The 20,371-nt window shown below is 44.0% G+C and overlaps 1 protein-coding gene across 7 annotated transcripts in view; it reads left to right on the top strand.

Annotated features, from left to right (window-relative positions):
- Positions 1-20,371, top strand: part of CADPS (calcium dependent secretion activator) — a 174,115-nt gene that overhangs the window by 137,283 nt on the left and 16,461 nt on the right. For 4 of the 7 annotated variants that reach the window (XM_048957057.1, XM_048957056.1, XM_048957055.1 and 1 more), the window contains 7 exons: positions 2,185-2,331; positions 5,419-5,574; positions 8,792-8,939; positions 12,839-12,913; positions 13,818-13,901; positions 17,602-17,634; positions 20,236-20,343. In XM_048957057.1, coding sequence (XP_048813014.1) covers positions 2,185-2,331; positions 5,419-5,574; positions 8,792-8,939; positions 12,839-12,913; positions 13,818-13,901; positions 17,602-17,634; positions 20,236-20,343 — 751 coding nt within the window. The remainder of the gene's footprint in view (positions 1-2,184; positions 2,332-5,418; positions 5,575-8,791; positions 8,940-12,838; positions 12,914-13,817; positions 13,902-17,601; positions 17,635-20,235; positions 20,344-20,371) is intronic. The other 3 variants (XM_048957060.1, XM_048957059.1, XM_048957058.1) reach the window with 1 other exon arrangement.

The raw sequence follows: 20,371 nt of genomic DNA, 5'->3' as shown, positions 1-20,371 counted from the left end.
CTGGCACGGTGTGCTGCCAGTCTGTCTGCATGAGAATTCCCTCGCAGGCAGCACAGGTGAAAGCCATCTCCATTGCCAACAAATGGGGTGAAGCAGAAGAAACCAAGATAACAAGCAGTATAGCTCCAGAGTGTACATCTTTTCTCAAACATATCAGGATCCAGTCCCAAAGCTTCTTAAACGAGACAGCCCTCATCTTGTTGATCCAAATGCCCACATTCCCTGCCTGATGGCTGAGGTTATATATAGCCATCTATATTAAATAGGCATGGCTAGCTTTTAGAAACAGTTTCTTGTCTTGGACCTGTGGTTTTTATGGTCTGAGCAACTGCGGGCTGGAACATTTGTTGGTAATATTAATCATTTTTTACAGGTCTCACTGGAACTGTTAGTCAGATAATTAGATGAGTTGAACCTGCAAAATTGTGCATGTCAATTCAGGAGAATATTTTTAAAATTAGTTACTGTATGTTAATGTAATATACGGCATTACTTTGCTGCTCTGTTTCCTTTTAGGAGTACTAACTTATTCTTGCAACATATCCTTGCATCAGCAAAATAATGTGTTGTATAAAAGAAATATGTTTCCGTGTGAATATAGTATACTGTTTACTCTAGAAGTCACATTTTATTAATACAGTGTTTTTATTAATATAACACTGTCACTTCTTGAATTTTAATATTAAAACCAAAGGTCCTCTGATTTATGTATTTACCATCTGGCTAAGTTATTTAAGTTGCTTTTCCTTATACATTTATATGTTGTCCACCTCTTGCTATTTCTTTATTCCACAGCAGTATCTAACCACATGCACTGCCATTTCTGAGGATTTCACGCACTCTCCATCACTGTGAAGTCTGTCTCATTCACTAATCATATCTTAATAGGCAGATACAGTATGAATGGAAACAATGGGTAGCTTTGTTGCATTAGTAAATTCTCCTATCTGCTTACTGTCTCACAAAGAGAGCAAGCAGATAAAGTGAAGTCCAATCTACTAAGAAGCATAGAAACAAAAGAAAGCAAGAACAGACTTTTATTTTTTTCCACTGGAAGAAGGATTTGGATTGTGTTTTTTCCACCAAAGGAAGCCTGGATGCTGAAGTTGGATTTATGCACATCAACAGAGAAGCTTCAGCAGTACAACCCAAAGCTGAAAGCCTGAAGTCCTGATTCCACTTTTACCGAGCTCAAATAATGATCCAGAAAAGATGGTGTTTTGCAAACTTCAGGCATGTGGTGTTGCTATACCACACATTGTTTCAGGAAAAACAATGTTTCAGACTAAATTAATACACTAGCCCATTTTTAAAAGATCTCTTTTTGCATAACAGTTGCATATCTGAAAATGCTTATTTAAGTCATGATGCTCAAGAACACTTGGTTCGTAAATTAACTTTTGATTGCCTTAATCACTCCCTGGCCCATTTCCAGCCAAGAAACATTCATATACCAGCCCTAAATGTATCAGATGCAATTCATTCAAAGTGCACATATTAGACCTGGACAACCTGAGAGACACAGAAATGCAAGGTTGAGTTTAGGGCACAAGTCTTCCTTTAGGAAGCGATTAATCCAGATTTTAGCATAGCTTTGTTATTTTTAGAGTACAGAAAAACGAGTGTTTTTGGAGTGAAATTCTGGCTTCGTTGAATTTAGTAGCAAGAAAAACTCTGAAGAACTTCGGCAGAGTTAGTATTTCAAACTGTGTTTATTATTTTGAGTCCTGATGCCAAGAAAAGCACCCTGACTTTTCTGGGAGCTCGCTTCGTTCAGCTATTTCATGTATCCATCCAACCTGAGTGTCTTGAACTGAGACTCACTTCCTTACCAGATAGGTTTTTCCAAGTAAAGGTTGCTTCCTGTACTTTGAAATGGTGTCAGGAATTGAAGGTTAAGTTATTTTGTGTGGGCGTTTGAGTACTCTGTTAATCTGCTACTTTGTGATTCCTCTTCTTTCATTCTTTTTTTTTTTTTAAGTAACTTGTTTTTTTATTGCAGACTGCAAAAACAGTACACTTGAGCTTCCATACCCATGCTTCTTTCTGAAATGTTTTGCTTTAGTTTCCTAACTGTCGTCGTGCTGTGAATTCTGCAGATTTGTTTATAAGTGTCACGTGCTTCTGCTACATCTGCATTGTCACTGTTATGGTATTTTTTCTTTCTGTCTGTTTCTTCCACAGGAGTTTAACAAGTAATCTGCCCAATGTGAATCTACCAAATGTGAATCTCCCTAAAGTACCAAATCTACCAGTTAACATCCCACTAGGCATCCCACAAATGCCTAGCTTTTCTGCACCGTCATGGATGGCTGCTATTTATGATTCTGAGTGTGTATTCAGTTCAAATTAGATCTCATTTAAATTTAAAGTCATCTTGGCATGGATATGTATTGTTTGTTTCTGTGCATTATATAAAACTTTAAAGAGTGATACAGTTAATTAGACATTTTCTGAATGAGACACTGGTGAATTTCTGGCAAGTGTATTTTGAGAGTTTTTTGTATAAATCTTCAAAATTTTCTTACTCCCACTGAGAGTTTGAGCAAGTATCTTGCTTTACAAAACAGCTGTCACCAATGGGACACGTTCTGGCCAACATATGAAACACGGAGTGCATAATGGGAAACGATGTGTCTCAGAAAAGAGTTTTGTCCAAAAGAGAAGATGAGCCAACTTCAATGCCAGTCAACCAATTTCTGTGGACCAGATGTAGATCTAACACTGAATTTTATTTAATGCAAGTTCCACATTCCCCAGATGATAATTACTGTCTTGATTTTGACGAAACAGATGAAACAGGAAAAACTCTTATTCGGGTTGTGAGAGGGCCCAGAGAGCAATTGAAATTCCACGTCCATCACTGCAGCCTGGGTAATCCTTTGGCCAACTAAAGAAAGGTATTTGCAAAATGATCCTTTGACTGTGGATGGAGAAAATGGGCACTGTGTTAATGCAGTTGCCCCCTAGGAGCCTTGGGCTCTACTCTGGCTCCCTGTGTGAGCTCGAGGTGCTCAGGAGGGCAGCTCTGCTTATCCCCATCTGAGTACACATCGGGCAACTTCTGCTCTTACTCCAGTTTTCCCCCTAAAGGTCCCAGCCACCAACCAATGCAGAGAGGAGTAGAAGTGGGCTAAGCCCAGACTGCTGCTTTGGAGGCGGCTGTCTCCTAAGGTGTCCTAACGCAGGACTTTGGATCACTCCATTTCTCCTGGGTTAACTATAGTTATGTTAATATGAGATGGTCTCAGTCAGCTCCGTACAGATGAATTGCTTTTTTCCTACTGTGTCCTTTCTCTTAAAGGATAAAACCAAAGAAGCTTCCCAGATTCTCCCCCATCAGTGTTACTGGAACACCCTAGTTTACATCTACACCTGGGGTCCACCAAATGCCTCTGCCATGCACAGACGTTGCTGTAGAGCACGTGGTAATGAACCATAAGTAAAGCAAACACTGGTATTTAATTTTTTATTAGATTATAAATTTTTTTTGTTTCAAAACGATACAACTCATATTCATGCTAAGAGAGCTATATTAAAGGCTAGATTAGGCAGTTGCCTGTAAAGAATACTTGAAAGTTTTAATCTTTTTCTCTGTGCATGCTGTGTGGTATTGCCCTTGAAAAGATAAGAATCATGTCATGACAGAAAATTGGATAATCCCTCTGAAAATGTGAGCATTAATGGTATATTGCAAGCTGCCTGTGTGACTAGAGTAATTGCAGTGCTCACGAGCAAAGTATTAACAGTGCAACTTGGAAGCAAATCTAATATAATCTAATATATTGTTTACTCGCATGTAGTCCTAATCAAAAGTGAGAAAAAGACCAAAAATAATAATTCTAAAATTTTGAAACCAAATGGGTGTGATAATGTTGCTGTGGTAAATACCAATTACTGCATTTGCACATACTTAATTATTTCAGACATAAATCCGTGCGTTTCCAAAACTGGGTTTAGACTGCTAAAGCTTACTTTCACCCGAGCAGAGGTTTGAACCAGGAGAAACCAAAGATCAGTGGCTGGATGAGCACTGGAGCCTTCTGCACACTTGTCCCCTGGTTGAAGGAAATGCCTGATTCTTTATCTTTTCACTTTCCTGGTTTCCTTTTACTCACCCATCCCCTCCATCAAGGATGTGTTACCTGTCGCTTAGTGTCAGATCTGTTTCTCTTGCCATGGAGATGACCCATCCTCTCTATCGTTCTCCCTGCTAGCACAGGACCACAGGGCCCCGGCATGTTGGGACCATGGTTTTCACCTGGTGGTAGCCACGTACGCGTTGGCTCCGATTTCCTCTGGCATTAACTCAATGCAGCTGGCATCTGTCACAATAGAAACACCCTCCCTCATCTGTTTCTATAGATGATGTCGGCACAAGTGGTGATGCATGGTGTGCTAAATATCTTACAAATTACTGTGTTAGCATTAGTGGTATGCGAGGAGGGGGTCGAAACTCTTAAAGCTCCCTTGGCAATTGTTCTGAAAAAAGTGAGGGAGATGGAGAGAGGGAGGGAGAAGGGCTACGGATGCATAAATTTCTCTGCACAAACAGAGCACCATCGAGTTCTATATTTTTGTTCTGTCAGTGGAGGGTTGGGAGATATAATTATACTGTGAAAAGAGCCGGTGTAGCTGCAGGACCAAAGACTTCCATCTGGGCAAGGGTGTGGGTTCGAGAATACAAGCTATGGAGAGAAATTTAGAGTTTTGTGACGGGCCAAAGATGTTGCAAAAGAAATTATAAAAAAAAAAAAAAAGGAAAATCTGTTGTCCTATAGATGCCTTTGCAAGAGGCGGATCTGTGGAGAGGTGCAGCAGTCAATCCAGCCAGAAGTCCTGGCTATGAGATGCCCAGCGCCCTCAGCTCCATGGACTTAGCCCCGTTTTGTTCCAGCTGTTAAGAGCTAACGCGTGTCCTCGCGCACCACTTGTTAGCACTGCCCTTCCCCGGAGCCGGGCCCTCAGCGGGCGGGACGAGGCCACCTAAAGATACGGTTTGGAGGGGGGAGGATTGCATGAGACCCCACATCTTAATAACTGCATACGTTCCGGTATGGTAGTTATTATTGACCGAGGATTTTCTACCGCAGTTTCTGGCCTTAGTTCTTAATAATCGCATACGTTCATGTGGTTATTAACTAAGGCTGATTTTTACCATACACACATTCTTCCTGTTGATATGTGTGACTCGGTGTTGTCTCACTCATCTGGTCTGGAGAGTTTTGTGAGTTATGACAGCAAGGTAGATTAGGCAACTGTATGGTAAAACTCAAAATCCTGATGGTGGAGATTGCCAGCGTTGTCCTGTGTATGAAACTACTGTCTGCTCCACACTTGTTGCAGGAATGGTCTCCACATCAGGTTACAGAGAGCATGATGCCACCTATGACTTTTGTTCTCCTTTTGCCCTGCCAGCAATGGATCAGGCACCTCAGAAGACCTGTTCTGGAAACTGGATGCACTACAGACCTTCATCCGGGATTTGCACTGGCCTGAGGAGGAGTTTGGGAAACACTTGGAGCAGCGCTTGAAGCTTATGGCGAGTGACATGATCGAGTCCTGTGTGAAGAGGTACGTGTGCACACGAGCTAGACAGGAGCTCACAGGGAGCAGCACTTGGTTTTGTCTCACTATCAGAGCTTTACTCATGGCCCCAGCTCACCTCTGCCCAGCACCAGCTGAGCACAAAGGCACCCACTGCTGTGAGCTGTGAGCTGTGGGCTCCACAAGCACGTCTGCCTGTTGAGACTCTGCAGAGTGTGTATTCATAAGGCAGTGATGAGTTGATCGTTGGAATGGATGATCTTAGTGGTCTTTTCCAACCTTAATTATTCTGTGATTCTGTATTCACGAGAATGCAGTAAGGCAGTGAACCACCCACAGTTTCAAGCTTTACGGGCTGTTAACTTGTTGGCACCTCACGAGAGGTTGAGTCTTTGTAAGTGCAGTTTGGTGTCAGCAGGGCTGAATGCTGAAGGCATAGCCCCGAGTAAGATCCCAGCTAGAAAACACAGATCCATGAGGAAAAAAAAGAAAAAAGAAAGAAAATAAAAACGAAAAAGTGGTTCCTAAATGGTGATAGTGTAGCTTGGCACACAGGCTTCACATCTGCTGTTGAAAGAATAAAGCCAGTGTATCATCAGCGCGTTGCAGGATGCTCACCTGCAGATCTTCCAAAATAGAGAGGTTTCTTTAAAAACTTTCAAACACACAGGCAGCTGTCATTCTGAAAACAAAATGTTAGCATTAAATTGTCAAACTTCCCACAGTAATTTATGTTCATTTGGTGTCAGAGCTGATTAGGCAAGAGGAAGAAATGAACTTTGCATTCCATCGCGCAAAAATTAATAGACAAAGAGACAGACCAAAGGCAAAACGAGTGCCAAATCCAGCTGGTACTGCTAATAATAGATGCAATGTGTGATGTGGCTGTTCTGTACTGCAGTTGCCTGGCCACTCTGCAAGCGTGAGCATGGGGTTTGTTGTTCACACGTTCTCACAGTCTGGATATCCAGCGTCACCATAGAAGAGGGCATGGTTGCTCCCTGAGACGGAGGCAGGAGGCTCGCCTGCTGGCAGCAGGCAGCTCGAGGCCAGCTCTCACCCTACTGAAAGCAATGAAGTGGCCGTGGTGTCTTTTGGTTTGAGCAAGTTGCATTGCACCAGCTGGTTTTAGTCCTTTGGCTGGCATGAAAGCCAATCTTCAGTTGTCAGGTCATTATTTAAGAGTGAATGCAGCGTTGTTTGTTCCTGTAAGCAGCAGATGTTCTGCTGGAGCCAGCACAGGGCAGTTTCTGGGCTCTGCTCCTTTTGAAACTGGACTTTGCCCCATCCCAGGAGGTGTTCAAGGCCGGGTTGGATGTGGTCCTGGGCAACCAGATCTGGTGCCTGCTTGTTGGCAGCCCTACCCATGACACAGGAATAGAACTAGATGATATCAGAGGTCGTTTCCAACCCAAGCCGTTCTATGATTCATGATACAACAGGCAACTTTGCTGCATCTGCAGTGCAGCTGTAGCCATGATGATCTGCAGAAATAAGATTAGGTGAGGTTGGCTGAGATAACTGGGAAAAATAAGCACATTTCCAGGTACATCTGAGGAAGGATTTTTGTGCCTGAGAGCTGGCTTTTTCCCTATTGCTCCAACCCTTCTGCAAATAAGTTGCCCCTCTGCAAAAACCTGGCCCAGCTTGTAATGGTATGACTATATATAATGGTTCTGAGCGTAAGTAAGTAGGAATATGCTCATCTCTGTGAGGAGATGGAAAATCCCAGTCACTTTTGGTCCTTTCAGTAATTATCAAGATTCTAGTCCCCGAGTCCAGGCTAAATCTGGCACTGGTAATTAAATCAGTTCAAATGCCACTGCTGATGTAAACCAATATGCTGCTTTCCCTATTTATATCACCTGCAAACAGGGCCTGGCTAAGGTTTCTTTAGCAATTTCAGTTTGACACAACATTTTTCTTCGCGTCTGTCTCTGAACTGTTGAATGCCATGGAGGAGCCACCCCGCCTTCCACGCTTGGTTGTATTTCGGGGCTGTTAGGAAAGCAGCCTTTGCAAGGCAGGGCTCTTCTGCTAATACATCCAGGCAGCAGGACCTTCATACCAGTTCGGATCTGATCCCAAGAACAGGAGTTTCACATTTGTAAATTAGTTTTCATTTGTGTAAACCTTGGGGGATCTTTCAAGTTCGGAGTTACTCCTGAGCTGCAGATGATATTATTTGTTGTTTCTAAATAGAAGCTTCTATGTTAAGTTGTTGGCAGATTCTGTCTGATGTGATAATTGTTCTGTGCTAGGTTAGATTAGTGAAGTACTTCTGGAATCTGCTGAGGGGCTCAAGAGAAAGATGATGCAGTGCCCACCACACTGCAGGGCTTCCTGATGCTGGTCACATACAGCTTGGTATTTTCATACACAGCACAGATCAAATTCTGTAGTCTTTGCTTCCAAAAAACTCTGTGTGGGCTCATGTATGTTCATCTGTACATAACTGTGCGTGTTAACTGAGATAGGGGAGGTTTAGGTTAGATATTAGGAGGAAGCTTTTCATGCAGAGGGTGGTGAAGCACTGGAACAGGTTGCCCAAGGAGGTTGTGGGTGCCCCTGGACGTATGCAAGGCCAGGCTGGATGTGGCTCTGAGTAGCCTGGTCTGGTGGTTGGCAACCCTACACATAGCAGGGGGGTTGAAACTAGATGATCTTGTGGTCCTTTTCAAACCAGGGCATTCTATGATTCTATGATTCTGTTCTAAAGGAGATGAGCTGGATGAACTTTGAGACACTTAGAAAGTTTTGGCAAGCAAAGAAACTCATGCAGACCCAACACCATAGTGATCCAACAGTGTACTTTCAGTAAAGCAATGAAGAAAATTTGTAGTAATATTTTTTGTAGTAGATGTCATCAGGCAATAGTAGCTTCCTGTAATGCACCAGGCTTGCTGTTTGTGGTTGTAAATCAGCTAATGCATCCAAATGATAGGTGTACGTTGACACTGCTGCTTGTAGCATCATCACGCTGTTTATCAAGCATGAGAAAGTCATAGTGTCTCTGAAACCGTTGCACACTTTATAAATAGTGTGTCTTCTGGGGAAAGTGTTTCTTTTTAAACTGGAAAAGCACTTTTAGTAGAAGTACATTTGTAACGATTGTACTGTAACACTCCCAGTAGCACTCAGCTTTCTGTTTTGTTGAACTCTTCTAAGCCTTGTGTTTCACATTGTTACTAGCTTCAGTATTTTAAAAAGAAACTGAAGCATCTTTTTCTGCTTTCCTTAACAGAACCAGGATTGCATTTGAAGTAAAACTGCAGAAAACCAGCCGATCAACAGATTTCCGAGTCCCTCAATCAATATGCACCATGTTTAATGTCATGGTAGATGCCAAAGCTCAGTCAACAAAGCTTTGCAGCATGGAAATGGGCCAGGAGGTAAAAATGCAGGTTCTTCTTTTCACAGCTTTTAAAGGCAACGTAATGAAATTTCCTATCTCCTGTTGTGCTGGGTTCAGAGATGTGTTATCAGTTGTGAATTTAGCCTTCATATAGAGTGTGCGGATGAATATGCAGGGCGTTGCTCTCAGATAAATCTGATAAATATCTACACTCAGAATCCCAGTTAGGATTAATCTTTTCAAGGACTGTGGTGTGCATAAGGTACCTCTGAAGCTTGCTTAATGTGAGGTTAAATGATTAACCCCATTTTGGAGCCAGGTATCAGCAACAGACTTCTGTGTATGGCTGTTTTCTGGATACAAGCACATGGAAAACCGCAGTGCCAAGTTGTTGCTGAGATTCTTGAATGGAAAAAGAAATAATAACTTACATAAGTAGACTGAAATTCCATTGTGACTTCCTTGAATATAGGCTGTAATTAGCAAGCTTGGTGATCCTGAATTTTTGGGTTCTTAATGAGTTGTTAACTGGGGACATTTTGGAGATCAAGCTAATTCCAGTAGCTTGAATGCAAGCTCCTTGCATTCATAAAATCTCCAGGTGAAGTGTTTGCATGGCACAACTGCCTCCATTTGTAGCATAACCAGGCCCTCTCTGCGTCTTCCCCTGCTCACGTGTGATGCTCAGGGGTTGCAAATTTGCCTGAGCTGCTGCAGGATGTGTTGGGCATAGCAGCACTGAGCCTGTGGCAAGCAGCACTTACAGGGGTAAGAGGTTTTAACAGCGGAACTAAGAGACCTGCAAAGCAGATATAAATTAGCAGTGCATAAGTTACCATGTAGGGCTGCAGTATGGTGTACACTCTCCCTTTTCCTTTCTTTCTTTTAATGTGTGTTTCCACACCCCATCAGTTTGCTTTTCATTTTGGCTACCCCTGTCTCACCTTCCTGAAGCTGCAAGTTGAGGTGCTCATACAAGGGAGGGGTCAAGGTTAAGGAACAGGGCTCTGCTTTTGGGCAAAGGGGCAGAATGCCACCGCTGCTCTTCCAGTCCCGGTGGTAATGATGGAACAGACTTTTTAGGGTTTTTAGGGAGATTTTGGCATGGAACAGCCTTCTGATTTTTTCCTTGTGTGCACTGTACGTGGGCAGGCAGACTTGGTGCACTTTCTGCCCTCATTCTGGGGCTCCTTCCCACCTTGTGGCCTTTCTCTGAAGCCCACCTTCAGTTCTGCTCACTTTATCAGATACTTGAATGCATTTTGAGAGCACTACCCTGTGAAACAAACACCCATCATTTCATTTCCATTTCCTTGTCTCTAAAGGCAGCTGTTAAAACATTTGGTAAACATACTTTACCATCTTAAATATTTATTTTTCCTCTGAATTTTTAATACATCTAAGGGGATAAATGTATGTATTAAATGTTTCTCAGTTGGTCTAGTATGTTTCTATTTAATATCTAAGGTCAGATGGTCCTTAGAGAAATACAACGTACACACAATCTGTTACATGACAAGGCAAGATACTCATCACATAAAGTCAAGTTGAATCATTGTAGTGCACTGATTACGGATTGTAATAATAGAGCTAATAGAAAGCCTCATTGAACTCTGCCAGCAGCAGTGGCTGCACTGAGCAAAGCAAACCAGTTGGGTGATCTTTAACCTCAGGCATTTTCCTAGGTAATGCAGAGGGAAGTGTTGTTAGAAAGGCTGGTTTAGGAGCCAGCCATCTCTGAGTGCTGCTCTGGGCATCACTTCACTTGCCAGCACAGGGGCTGCCCCAGATTTTGTGTCCTAATGGGAAGGTGTGGTCAAAGCCCTTTGGACACTGCCTCAGTGTTTGCCTAGGGCCCTCTCCGGCTATCAGAGCTGCATTTTTATTCCATCAGTGTGCTTATTTGCTTTTTAAGCATCGTCTTCTGGGAATGGAGAAGTGCAGGCTGGTGCCATCACCTTTCATCTGACCGCCTTAGTGCTGAGCCCTGCCTCCACCAGCCCTCTTCCACACCTCCTTCATTTCTCCTCCATCCTCATAGCCCTGGCAGCCTTCTGGCTGTCCTTGTTCTTTTCTTTGTCTCCTCCTCACCTTCCCAATCTGACCAGCTGTGGTTTCCTTCCTGAGGAGTCAGCCAAAAGTCTTCCATACACACTCAAAATACAGTTCCAGAAGGAAAACAAGGTGAGGAAGACAACCCCAGTCCACACTCAGCTCCTGTAGTATTTTCCTTAGCAAGTTCTGGCCTTGTGTGCTGAGGACATCAGCAGCTCTCACCCATATCCAGCTCTTACCAGTCCCTCTCAACCTACAGCCAGGTCTCCAGCTATGTCAGCTGTGCCAGGTCCACCTGCAAGCTGATAAGGCCTAACTATATTAAACACACCAATCATGGGTAACTGTGGCTTGTACAAGGGACTCGTGTATGTCTTGACATCGAAATGGAATCTCCAAATGCAAACACTGCTTGTTGGTTTATGTTTAGATGGGAGCAGCCTGCCCTGCCCCAGTGGGCATGTGGGCAGCACTGCAGACCTCTGCCCTGCTGTTGGACAGCCCATAGGGGACTGCCAGCAGATAGTTCGTGTCCTGTTGTACTTGCTGCAAATACTGCAGGCAGGAGTCTCTGACATCTCAGTGGAAGGTTTTGCTCACATTTCGTCTTCCCTGCTAATTGTTTCTGTTGCTGTGCATGATGCTGTTATCATAACCACATTCAAAAGATCCTTTGTTGTGTTGTTTTTTCTTTAATTTGGCTTTTATTTATCTTCATATTTTCTTTTTCCTGTCTTTTGCACTTTTCTCTTTATTTCTGTCCCCAATCATCTGAAAAGTTTGCTAAAGAGTGGGTAAGTGTGTCTGACTTCTTTTCTTCATTCTAAATTCCCGTGTTAATGTGTTGTTGTCACAGAACGAAAAAAAAAGAAACAGTAGAGCAGTTCAGACTGCTGACAGACATTGAGACCAGCGTCTAGCATTTGTAAAGCCCTCACAGTCTTCGTTCCCAAAGTCTGATTAGTATTTAAAGCAGATTTGTCTCTTTCAATGTGATTTGATGTTAACATTTTAAAACAATATTAATGCCAAGTGGTAATGAATATAGTGACTAGCACCAGTGCTTGAAATGTTTGACTGAAAAATCAAATGTTTTGTGTTGGAAAGCAGTCATAATCAGCATTTTCTCAGTCCATTGAAAATAAGAATATACTGTATGTTTTCACTAATTAAATCTTGTATTGGAAACAGGTCTTTTCTAAATTAGTAGAAGACTGTATTCTAGTACCTATCCTAGCCATATTGCAGCTGATTGCAGCAGAGCTCCCAAGCTGAGGAAGGTTTGGCATGTGCAGAAATTGGGCTGCAGACAGACACAGAGCTGCTGCGAGCAGCGGCTGCGGTCACCAGTGCTGAGGTGAGCTGCAGGGCTGCTAATGCAAAGAGCTCTGCACTTGCTGCCATCTTTTGCATGAGAAAAAAAATTGCTCTCCATTTGCTGAGTTTCTTTAAAATCTGTTTTGGAGTCACTGAGCATAGCATTTGGACAAGTGCTTTATTTTAACTTCGTACCTGCTGAACCTGACACATCACACTCCTTTGAGAGCTTTGCTGAAGTACCTCGGTGGTTCAGCCCATGGAAAAGTCCCAGTCATGGCAAAGCCTCCCCTCCCTTGTGTGGCTGAGGCTCCTGGAGCTGCGGGCATGCAGAGGAGGGAAGGGTTGCCCATACTTCATAAAATGATGGAGGATTTGCCTGGATTCAAGGTCTCTAAGTGTAAATAATCACAGGCCACTGTAGTAGAGCACAATCAGCTGCATAGTTCTTCAGGCTAATACTGCTGCAGTGTTGTAGTTTGCCACAGGAAGACACTGATGACCATAAAGCTCTTGCCTGTGATCTAATACTAATCTTCCACCTTTCCTTTTATTTTTCTTTAGCACCAGTACCATTCAAAAATAGATGAACTAATTGAGGAAACTGTCAAAGAAATGATAACACTCCTAGTGGCAAAGGTAACCTTCAGCTTCAGGTGAAGTGATTCACTGCTAACATTGCTTTTTAATATGTGTTTCCATTAAAATATGACACATTAAGATGTTGAATTGGCTTCTTGTTTTTCACAGGAAAGATCATATATCTCCCCACCCTTTCATGGTGACTCTTTGATGATTAGGAACTGCATGAGATGCATTACACTGTTAGCAGGATTGGCATACTAGCCCAGAAGTGGTTTTAAAGAATGGAATTGCTATCTGTGGGGTACCAGCATCAGCCCATGCAGTTGGGTAGCACTGCTGCGTAGACGTTGGGTGTCACTCAGGGTGGTCACTGCCCCTGCGATCACCATAGGGACCCAAAATCACCATATGCTTTCCTAAGAAAGTCATTTACAGGCAACAGTAGTGGGAAATGCATTCCCAAATGTCAGGTTTCATTGTTTGGATATTGTGTTTTTTCTCAGACTCAGCTCCTCTAGGTCGGCTGCCAGCATTTCCCAAGGAGTGTTGTGTAGGTCTGGTAACACACGGGGTGCTGGGAGGTAGGGAGGAAGATGGCAGGGTGTTTTTTCCTGTAGTTTCAAACTTTCTGAGAACAAGTCATCCCTATTATACAGTGGAGACCTTTAAACATATGCCAGTTGGATTCTTCCACAAGAACAGCCATCTAGCTGCATGCTTGACACTGTGTACCAGAGCAAGGACCACCAGCTTCTTCTCCAGGAGAGGCTGTGCTGGTTGCCACATGCCATGCTGCACCCACATCCCATCCCCACCTCCCATGGCCCCGTGTGTGAGGGCACATCGTCCATCCCCTTGGCAATGCTGAGAGCTCCACTGCCTTCTCTGAAGCCAAAGCTGATTTGTACACCCTTGTTCAATTATTGAAAATAATCACCGTGTTTTTTTGTGTTCGTAGTTCGTCACCATTTTGGAAGGAGTCTTGGCCAAACTGTCTAGATACGATGAAGGAACTTTGTTTTCTTCTTTCCTGTCATTTACTGTAAGTACAGACAATATCTTCCTTTCTTTGTTGTTTTTTTTCCTTGAGCTGTAATCTCCTGCTCTCCCAGGACCAAATCAGCTACATAATAATTGTGCCATTCTGCAATATTTGGGCACTGAAATTCTCACATGAGCACACAAACATTGTGCTCAGTACTTGGATACCTGAGAAGCATAGGTCATCATGTTGTAGCAATATGTAAAGATACGATCAGTTATCATTCAGGTTGGTGGAGTTCATTCTGTTGAGGAAGCACATGAAGCTGCACTGTAAATCCAAGTTTCCTAGTTAAAGAAGTTGCTTTATTGCACCTTGCATGACAGGTGTGTTCCTTTCATTCTTGTAGCCATAACAGTGAGCATTGTAAGAAACTAAATAAAGGAAATCCAGGGAGTGCCATTTTTCCTTCTAGAAGAGAGAGAGGAAAATACCCTAACCATAAGGTTATGGATTAGGTGCCTGTGATGTCGTTTCTCCCCAGCACTGTAGAAGCAATCCACAGCTCATCACATTAGGTGTTTACTAGAAACGTGCTGGACAAAAATCCAGGCAAAACTGACCTCAGTATCCTCAAGGATTTAGCAATCTGAGCTGCATTCCAGAAAGGCTTTTGGACAGCTTTTTAAGCAAACACATAGTAGATGATTTCCGAAGGTCTTCATGGCTACAGAATTTACAAGAGCACTTGGCTTCTCTCATCAAAAGATCGTGCACTCGAATGCATGTGTATGGGGCTGCTTGGAAAGTTGCACTGAAGTTCTCATAGACCTCCAGGTCTGTGAGACCTATATTGCGAGTCCACAACCTCCTGGGCAGCCTGTTCCAGTGTCTCACCACTCATACTGATAATAATTTTTTCCTAATATCCATCTGAAACATCCCCTGGCACAACTGAAGGCAATCACCTCACATCCTGTCAGTTACATGGGAGAAGAGGCTGATCCCCACCTCTCCTTGGCCTCCTTTGAGGGAGTTGTGGAGAGCCATAACGTCTCTCCTGGGTCTCAGCAAGGAGAAAGAGGCACTGCAGAGGAGCAGGGGGCTTCCTGCTGGGCAGGGAATGTCTCTCACTTGGTCCCAGTATTTGCTGGGTGCGCTGGGCAAGAAGAGGCTGAGGGACAGCCTTGACCTCTTCAGCACTGTGCTTGAGAAGCCTGTGCTGAGCAGCACCACTCCCTGCAACTCTCTGTGTTTAGTTTTTCCAGTGCTAAATACAGAAATTCTCTCTTGTTACAGCATGCTTGCACCACCTCCCACGTTTTCCCTGTCTGAACAAATACAACAAAGTGTTATGGTCCAAGCCACTGAGATCTAGGAAGCATTAGTCTCCCACCCCCTTCTCCCGACTTCTTTTCAGCGCGTGCTTTCCAGGCTCTCGGCAAGTGCCATGTAACCAGGGGTCTTGTGACAGACAGTTTTATCACCTAGTAGGCTCTCCTCATTTCCAATTCTTGCCTCGAAATTTGAGATAAAATTAACGCATCTGTTGTCCTAATAAATTCTCACTAGCCACTTCCCCTTGCAGAGCACTTCGAGAGGAAAATACCCTTCTAAATTTGGCCAGACTTTTTTTTTCCTTTAAATTTTATTTCTATTTGTTGCCACATTCAAGTGCATCTCAGCAGCAGCCCAGGCCCCGGATGGGTGTCTGCATGTGAAGCTCCACTGAGTCACAGGAATGACAGCTGCTAAAATTCCCTTTAATCTGGATGGCCTCCGTAGGCGGAGAATTACACCTACGGTAATTAAAACTAAAGACTGCATATTACCCGAGGGAGACAGAAGTAAAAGATCTTATTTTTGTTCTGCACAAAAATTGTATGGTAAACTGAGACGTTTCATGGCAAAGTCGCATCATTTGTGAAAAATGGCAGCCTAGCAAAAATCACACAACATCCGGCAGTTTGGAAATCTCACTGAACGTAGCCAAATCTGAGTTTAAAGAAAAACAAGTAATTATTCTGATTAAAGGGGAGTGGGCAGGAGAAGCAGCTCAGTTTTGTTGTGGGTGGAGGGGGGGATGGCAGGAAGCTGCCTGAGCTATTCTCGCTGCCTTTTGGCTTGGGGGAAGGAGAGGCGGTGGCACTGGGCTGGGCCCAGCAGCCCTCCCATCCAGGTTTCCCCTGGCTGCCCCAGGAGGGAGCAGTGAGGATAAACGCAGCTCTGGGGCAAAGTGCCCAGGCAGCTGCTGGGATCAGGGATACCTGTGAGTGAGATGAGCATTGCCTCTTTGCAGGGAGCCAGCACTTGGCACAAGGCTTAGAGAATCATAGCATCATTAAGGTTGGAAAAGACCTCTGAGATCAGATAGTCCAACCACCAACCCATCATCACTATGTCCGTTAAACCACATCCCTAGTGCCACATCTCCCCCTTTCTTAAAAACCTCTAGGGATGGTGACTCCACCAGCTCCCTGTTTTGCCACTTGCTTGGCAACACATGGCTGAGACTTGCCCTGTACCCCTCCAGCCTTCTCTGCCCCCAGGAGCCAGCACTGGGGATGGCCCCATAGCCCCTCCTGCCCTCCCTGCACCTGCTGCCCAGGCGCTGTGAGTGCTTGCAGCGTTCACCTCAGCAATTACCACCAGTCTGGTCTTTTGTATCGCCTCATTGTGCTTAATTATGCACCCCCCACACACACCATATGAGTACTTCCACCCACTCTCACATTCTGTCTCACACATACATTCATTCTCTCATTCGGGACACATAATTTATTCATCCCAAGATGCAACTGTGTGCGTGTTATATTTAGGCTGTTTTAATGGTAGCTTTAGAAATATTTAAAAGCAGGTGAGCTTTTACACCCAAACAAAGATGGCCGGCAATGCTTACCCTAATTAAAAGCAGAAGTGTTGTGGAAAATCCCAGCTAGACACTTTCTAGACACGGTGCCTTATGCTGCATTGGTGAAAGGGTCTTTCTGGCCAGCTGGGAAGCTGCTCAGTTGGAAAAGTTGGACCTGGCCTTCAGGGCCACCCTACCACGTGTGCTGGGCAACAGGCTACCACATTTGGGGCCTGAAAGGCTCACAAGGACACCTCAGAGTGCAGGATCCTCCCTGCAGTACTCCCCAGAAAATAGCATCTTTAGAAAGGGCAGAAGAAAGGTCATCGGGTATCATCATGCTGCTGACAGTGGTCAGGAGGCTGAGGGGCTTTGGGTGCTGTTCCGGTGCACCATGTGAACATGCTGTCCTGATGCCAAAGCACCCCAGGTGGTGCAAGGTGGGATGCACATGGGCACAGTGCTCGTGTTGGAGCCTATGGCTGTGCAAAGAGACGCAGTGCTCACTGGGGCCACCCCTGCACCCTTGGGCACAGCTCCCATGGGGACAATCGCTGCTCAGAGTGATACATGATGCTGAGTGTGGAACGAGGCCACCCCAGGACAGTAACAGGGTGTCCTGGTGAGCCCCATCTTCTCGCTTAAGGAGAGGAGTGAGAAGCACAGCACCCACACTCATCTGTTGCTATTAGAGCTCGTAGAGCAGTGAAGTAGAGCAGAAGTCACCCAGACAGTGGCAAAAACACCACTGTTCTCTATTATTTTAGGTGGGAAACATTTTTTGTCATCCTTTTTCCTCCTACTCAACACTGTATTGTCCTGAGTCTTTGCCTACAGAGCTATTGCAGCTGCTCAAAGGAAAAGCCTGAAAGCATATTGATGGTGACTCTGTTCTTGTTCCTTTCACAGGTGAAGGCTGCTTCCAAATACGTGGATGTACCCGTAAGCACAATTTAAACAACTTGTATAACAATTTGCTTTGTGCTTTGTTTTATGGTATGTGTAGCAACCCACATTGCACATTAACAGCCAAGGTTGAACCATGGGCCCTCAGACTTCTAACATTTGAACTAGAAAGAATGTCTCCACTTACCTTCTTACAGAGACCTTTGAGGCTTTTTAGGCACTCCTTTGCAGATGGTGTCAAAAAGGTACCACCATTATGCAATTGGCTTGAACCACATTAAAAATCTAAAAAAAAAAAAAAGTTGAAAATAAAAACAGGAGCAGTGCATTCTGTTAATTCTTCATTTGGACTTGTGCAAATACAGAACAATTTCCAAACAAAAAGGTCCAGACATGTTAGAACTGAGCCAACACACGTCTAACACATTAGCTAATGGATTTTATTTTTGTTCTTCTAATTGTTGGTTTATTTCTCTCTTTTAGAAAAAAAAAATGACTTTATTATTACTTTTGGAAAATGGTGAACTAGCAACATGTGTTTGGGAAATTGTTAATGAAAATAATTTTTTCCTTTTTTTCTGTAACTGGTACAGAAAAATTATATGTCGTCAGCTCTAATTAGACCTTGATTCATAAGGCAGAGAGACCTTCATGTTCTTGGAGCACGTACTTGCCAGAAACACAGTTAAATGAAGTTCAAGTATCATTTGTGAACGTTGGATGGAATAGGGGGTCACTGTTACGTTACAGGCAAAGAGGTGATAACAAATGGAAAAGATTAGTCCTTAACATAGCACACAAATCCTGCATTCAGTCTGTCTGGTCAGTGGACATCAGGAGTGAATCAGCTGAGTTTGGTGGCCTGCACATGTAGTGGGCAGGCATCTCGTGGATGCAATTGGGCTGCATGTTCTCATACGACAACATGACAAATTTACTGGGCATCTCAGGCTGCACCTTTTGCACTGTTTCTCCTGAGATAATGTGACTTTCCCAGTACAGTAACTGCACATTTAGTCCAGAATGGAGAGGACAAGCTCTGGAACACCAAGAGCTCTTGTTTGCTTTGAGATACCCAGCACAGAGATCAGCATCTTGTTCTCTTTGAGCAGTAGAAACAAATTACTGAGAGCTTTGGAGGAAGGATATACAACCAATGAATGTACAGATATTAAAGTTACAAGGAACACCAGAGAGCTTGTCTACATAGTTATTACACCAAAGCAGAAAAGATAGGATGCTTACCTGTATCCTGGGCTCACTTAGAAAACTCCAACAGAGCAGATCTCCAGAAGAGATCCTTCCCTACTGCTAGTCAGCTCTTAAATGGGCCTAGAAGAGGTGCAGCCAGGCTCCACCCTCCAGCAGCATGGGTGAATTGCCTTCACCTGTGCTCCTTGGCTGACTCAGTTCTCGCCTCAGGTGATCAATCAGAGGTTCAGGCCGTGGTTCAGCAGTTCCCTTACAGAGGGGCACAGAATTCATTTTTCCCATCCTAGCAAATGTGGAGATTCTTTATTTGACATTCCTTGTCAGTCAAGTGCATTTTAATATTAGTCACCATGAGTCTGAGCACAGAACTGTTCTTTCGGGGCACCCAGCATAGGAGATGATGTCAAGTCCATGTGGTCTCTCCCACACCGATGGCTGTTCTCTCCCACTTGCTCACTTGAATGTTTACATTGATTCTGACGAAATCAGCAGCCAGCCCCACACAGCTCCCAGCCCACCGCCAGCACCGCCGTGCTGCTTCAGGTCCCTGTTGTAGGGGAAAGAGGAGAAACGGCGTGGTTGAGCAGATACCCACCAGTTAAATCCAGCTCGGCAGGCACTGCTGCTATTGCCCAACACAAAGCAATGCCTTCAGTGCCACCTTGCACGATCAGCCTGCTGAAAATTGCTTGAAAGTGTAACACTTGACTAGTGCCACGTTTGTTTGTCCTCATTGTTTTTCAAATTAATACCTTGTCATTGTTTCAGTAGGTGTTAAGAAATGTTACTAGCTTCCCAAGGGCTGAGCGCTGGCCCTTCGCTTGATAATTGTTTGCTTTGTATTAAAAAACTCCCTTCCTACTGCTTTCCAAACTGTCCTCATTTTCACCCTGGAAATTACACAGATGTGTTAACTAACTTCAATTTGCAGCGGCTGACAATCGTATCTTGCAGAGAAACGATACTCTGTGATCTGAGGTAAATCACAGCAATGGAAACTAATGACACTAGTTATTAACAAACTTGCAATGTGCCATGGAAATTTAAGATTTTGTGGCAGCTCTTGTAATGAGTCGTGTTACAGTATTTTAATGGCTTTCCTTTGAGGTAAGTTGGATTTCAATATATCAAGCATTGTGAACTCAGGATTTTTTTTTTTTTTTTTGAAGTATTTTCCCCTCCAACGGTATCAGTTCCCATTTTCCTTAGGGAAATGCTCTCATCCCTGTCTGGTGTCATTGCATGGCTCTGTGCTGGGCATGGGCACGCTGTCCCCATCCCCATCACAGCAGGTAAGGAAGGGGTGAATTGTACGAGGACGGCAGGAGAGAGATGGAGGAAGAGAGGCAGTGCTGGGGGTATGCAGAGGAGGTGCTCCCGTGATGTATTCATGGTTTTTTCTCTCTCTCTTCTCTCCCCATGCAGAAGCCAGGGATGGATGTTGCTGACGCCTATGTGACATTTGTCCGCCACTCTCAGGATGTCCTGCGTGATAAGGTCAATGAGGAGATGTATATAGAAAGGTTATTTGATGTAAGTAAATGCCTTCTCCTCCTTGGAC

This window comes from Lagopus muta, chromosome 11 (genome assembly GCF_023343835.1).
Source record: "Lagopus muta isolate bLagMut1 chromosome 11, bLagMut1 primary, whole genome shotgun sequence".
NCBI classification, from domain to species: Eukaryota; Metazoa; Chordata; class Aves; order Galliformes; family Phasianidae; genus Lagopus; species Lagopus muta.
The sequence above is the reverse complement of the archived record's forward strand: the minus strand, read 5'-3'. Positions and strand labels throughout refer to the sequence as shown.